This window comes from Eimeria mitis, genomic scaffold (assembly GCF_000499745.2).
Source record: "Eimeria mitis Houghton genomic scaffold, Emh_scaff3019, whole genome shotgun sequence".
In the NCBI taxonomy this organism is placed as follows: domain Eukaryota; phylum Apicomplexa; class Conoidasida; order Eucoccidiorida; family Eimeriidae; genus Eimeria; species Eimeria mitis.
In genome coordinates, this window is record NW_013571364.1 from 4,432 (window position 1) to 4,847 (window position 416).

The 416-nt window shown below is 41.3% G+C and overlaps 1 protein-coding gene across 1 annotated transcript; it reads right to left on the reverse strand.

The window, feature by feature from the left end:
- Positions 1–83: 83 nt before the first annotated feature.
- EMH_0061440 (uncharacterized protein) lies at positions 84–302 on the reverse strand (the record flags this gene model as incomplete). The annotated part of the gene is made up of 1 exon (XM_013497928.1): positions 84–302. The coding sequence occupies one exon, from the start codon at positions 300–302 to the stop codon at positions 84–86; it is 219 nt and encodes a 72-aa protein (XP_013353382.1).
- Between the last annotated feature and the right edge of the window lie 114 nt (positions 303–416).

Consider the following 416-nt stretch of genomic DNA (forward strand, 5'->3'; position numbering starts at 1 on the left):
TTTGCTGCTGCTGCTGCTTCGTCTTCTTTGGTTTTTATCTCTTTTCTTCGAATTCATGGAAATATCCTTCAGACATATTCTCCCTAACTTCTGGGAATGCTGGTGGGATCATGTAAGTTTTTTTTTTGCTGCTGCTGCTGCTGCTGCTGCTGTTGCTGCTGTTGGTGGTGCTGCTGGTGGTGGTGGTGGTGCTGCTGCTGCTGCTGCTGTTGGTGGTGGTGGTGGTGGTGGTGGTGGTGCTGCTGCTGCTGCTGCTGCTGCTGGTGGTTTTCTTCGAATTCATGGAAATCTCTTTTCGGCATATTTTACCAAACTTCTGGGAATGCTGGTGGGATCACGTAAGTTTTTTTCTTTTTCTTTTTCTTTTTTTTTTTTTTTTTTTTTTTTTTTTTTTTTTTTTTTTTTTTTTTTTTTTT